Source organism: Aplysia californica, unplaced genomic scaffold, assembly GCF_000002075.1.
Source record: "Aplysia californica isolate F4 #8 unplaced genomic scaffold, AplCal3.0 scaffold00481, whole genome shotgun sequence".
Classification (NCBI taxonomy): domain Eukaryota; kingdom Metazoa; phylum Mollusca; class Gastropoda; order Aplysiida; family Aplysiidae; genus Aplysia; species Aplysia californica.
Genome location: NW_004797751.1, coordinates 583,087 through 584,834, shown reverse-complemented (window position 1 = coordinate 584,834; position 1,748 = coordinate 583,087). Strand labels below are relative to the sequence as shown.

At 44.3% G+C, this 1,748-nt stretch overlaps 1 protein-coding gene across 1 annotated transcript in view; it reads left to right on the top strand.

Moving 5' to 3' along the window:
* The window catches only part of LOC101856527 (homeobox protein Hox-B4), a 28,098-nt gene extending 26,561 nt beyond the window's left edge, over window positions 1-1,537 (top strand). Inside the window, exon 2 of the mRNA XM_005105619.3 lies at window positions 471-1,537. Within this exon, the coding sequence (XP_005105676.1) occupies window positions 471-823 (353 nt within the window). The 3' untranslated portion in view covers window positions 824-1,537. The remainder of the gene's footprint in view (window positions 1-470) is intronic.
* The last annotated feature ends 211 nt before the right edge of the window (window positions 1,538-1,748 follow it).

The window sequence follows — 1,748 nt, the reverse complement described above, 5'->3', positions numbered from 1 at the left end:
ATAGCTGGGAGGGAGAGGTGGGTTCAAGGATTGGGGGTTGATAATTTTTTGAAGGGCTGAAGGGGTGGTGGGCTGTAGTAGTTTTCTTTTATTTTTAAGAGGTCTCCTTTGCTCAAAGGGGTTACAAAAACGTTCCCTTCTCCTCAAAGGGCTGTTCTTGATTTCACCGACAGTCGTACTCAAAAGTTGTTTTCGCGCGCTCATATGACCTTATGCAGTTGCGAGCGCCGTAAAAGCCTATTCTTCTTCTTCTATCCCGTGGTTGGGGCAACCGTTGGGGCACCACTGCATTGGAAAACCAGCTCTCGCCATCTATTTTGTCCTCTGCTCTCCTCAGATTGTCACCCATCGTCTTTCCTGTCCACTCTGTAATGTTGTCCTCCCATCTCCTGCTCTGCCTTCCTCTCTTTCTCAATACTAAACTTTAAAAAAACAACTAAAAATTGTTTCTATTGTGTTTCCTCCCCCAGAAATGCAGCAGTCTATACACCTGCCTTCCACCTCCATCGCTCCCACCACCGTCACACTACGGAAGAGAAGAAGACCTTACTCCAAGTTCCAGATCGCCGAACTGGAGCGAGAATACGCCAGCTCCACCTACATCTCAAAGTCCAGACGTTGGGAGCTCTCGCAGCTCATCAATCTCTCGGAACGACAAATCAAAATTTGGTTCCAGAATCGACGAATCAAGGCAAAGAAACTGCAGAAGAGGGAGGAGATGAGCATGCCGCATTCACACCAAGGCACGCCCAACCTCGTGTCGGGCACACCCCAGCCCCCACCCCCGTCGCACCTCATCCAATCAGCGATCGCCGTTTCTTGAAAAGGGGCGGAGTTTGTTCTTTTTTAAAATATTATTTTTAGTCATTCAGTCATTATTCATTGGATAAGATCTAGTACTGTTCTAATATTCATCATTCAAAAGAAGTAATTGATACTCATAATTTCTATAATTGTGACATTGCTAGGAACAGCATCATTTGCTGCGAACATTGCTAAGCTGTGTCATGACTTTGCAGTAATTAACTATATTGTGTATTGATTATAATGCGTTTGCATTTTCGCCTGTTCGCTAATGTTATGACTGTGTCCAACTGATCGTTATGAAAGCAGGCAAGATGGTTTAGGGAGAAAACACACTGCCTGAATGTAGTCTGTACTTGATTGTCCTGTCCTTTCGGTGCTATATTTTCCCTTGTGTACTCTTCTCCAAGACTCGCTATGTGTAACTGGTCAGTCTGGGCTCCTTTGCTATCTTATTTATATTCCTCAGACCATGGTAAGCACGGTTTTATCCCACTTTTCACCATTTGAAAGGCATCTTTAAGGACTTAAGGACGAAGCTCTCACTTTTCAACATTCTGAAAGTTCTTTCTAGCTGCGCATCCATCTCCGATGAGTTTACGCCTTCAGGATGCAGAACCGTTCTGAGTTATTGCCAAGCGCTTACGTCAAGTCAATAGAGCTCACTTGGAGACAGCGTAATATGAAATGTATTGAGACAGAAAATCGATTAAAGTGTAACGTTTTCTTGCTCAGATGTGGCTTTTTTTTTTGCTCTCGTAATTCCTTCTTCTTCTTCTTCTTCTTCTTCTTCTTCTTCTTCTTCTTCTTCTTCTTCTTTGTAGTCGTCTGTGCGTTCCCCTGCTTGATCTCAGGGGTAGTCGACTGCTGGTATTCCAACTAGGGCTGGGCAATGAGTCGCTTTAGCAAATCCGGGTACTTGTAGTATGTTAGTCCACCTGATC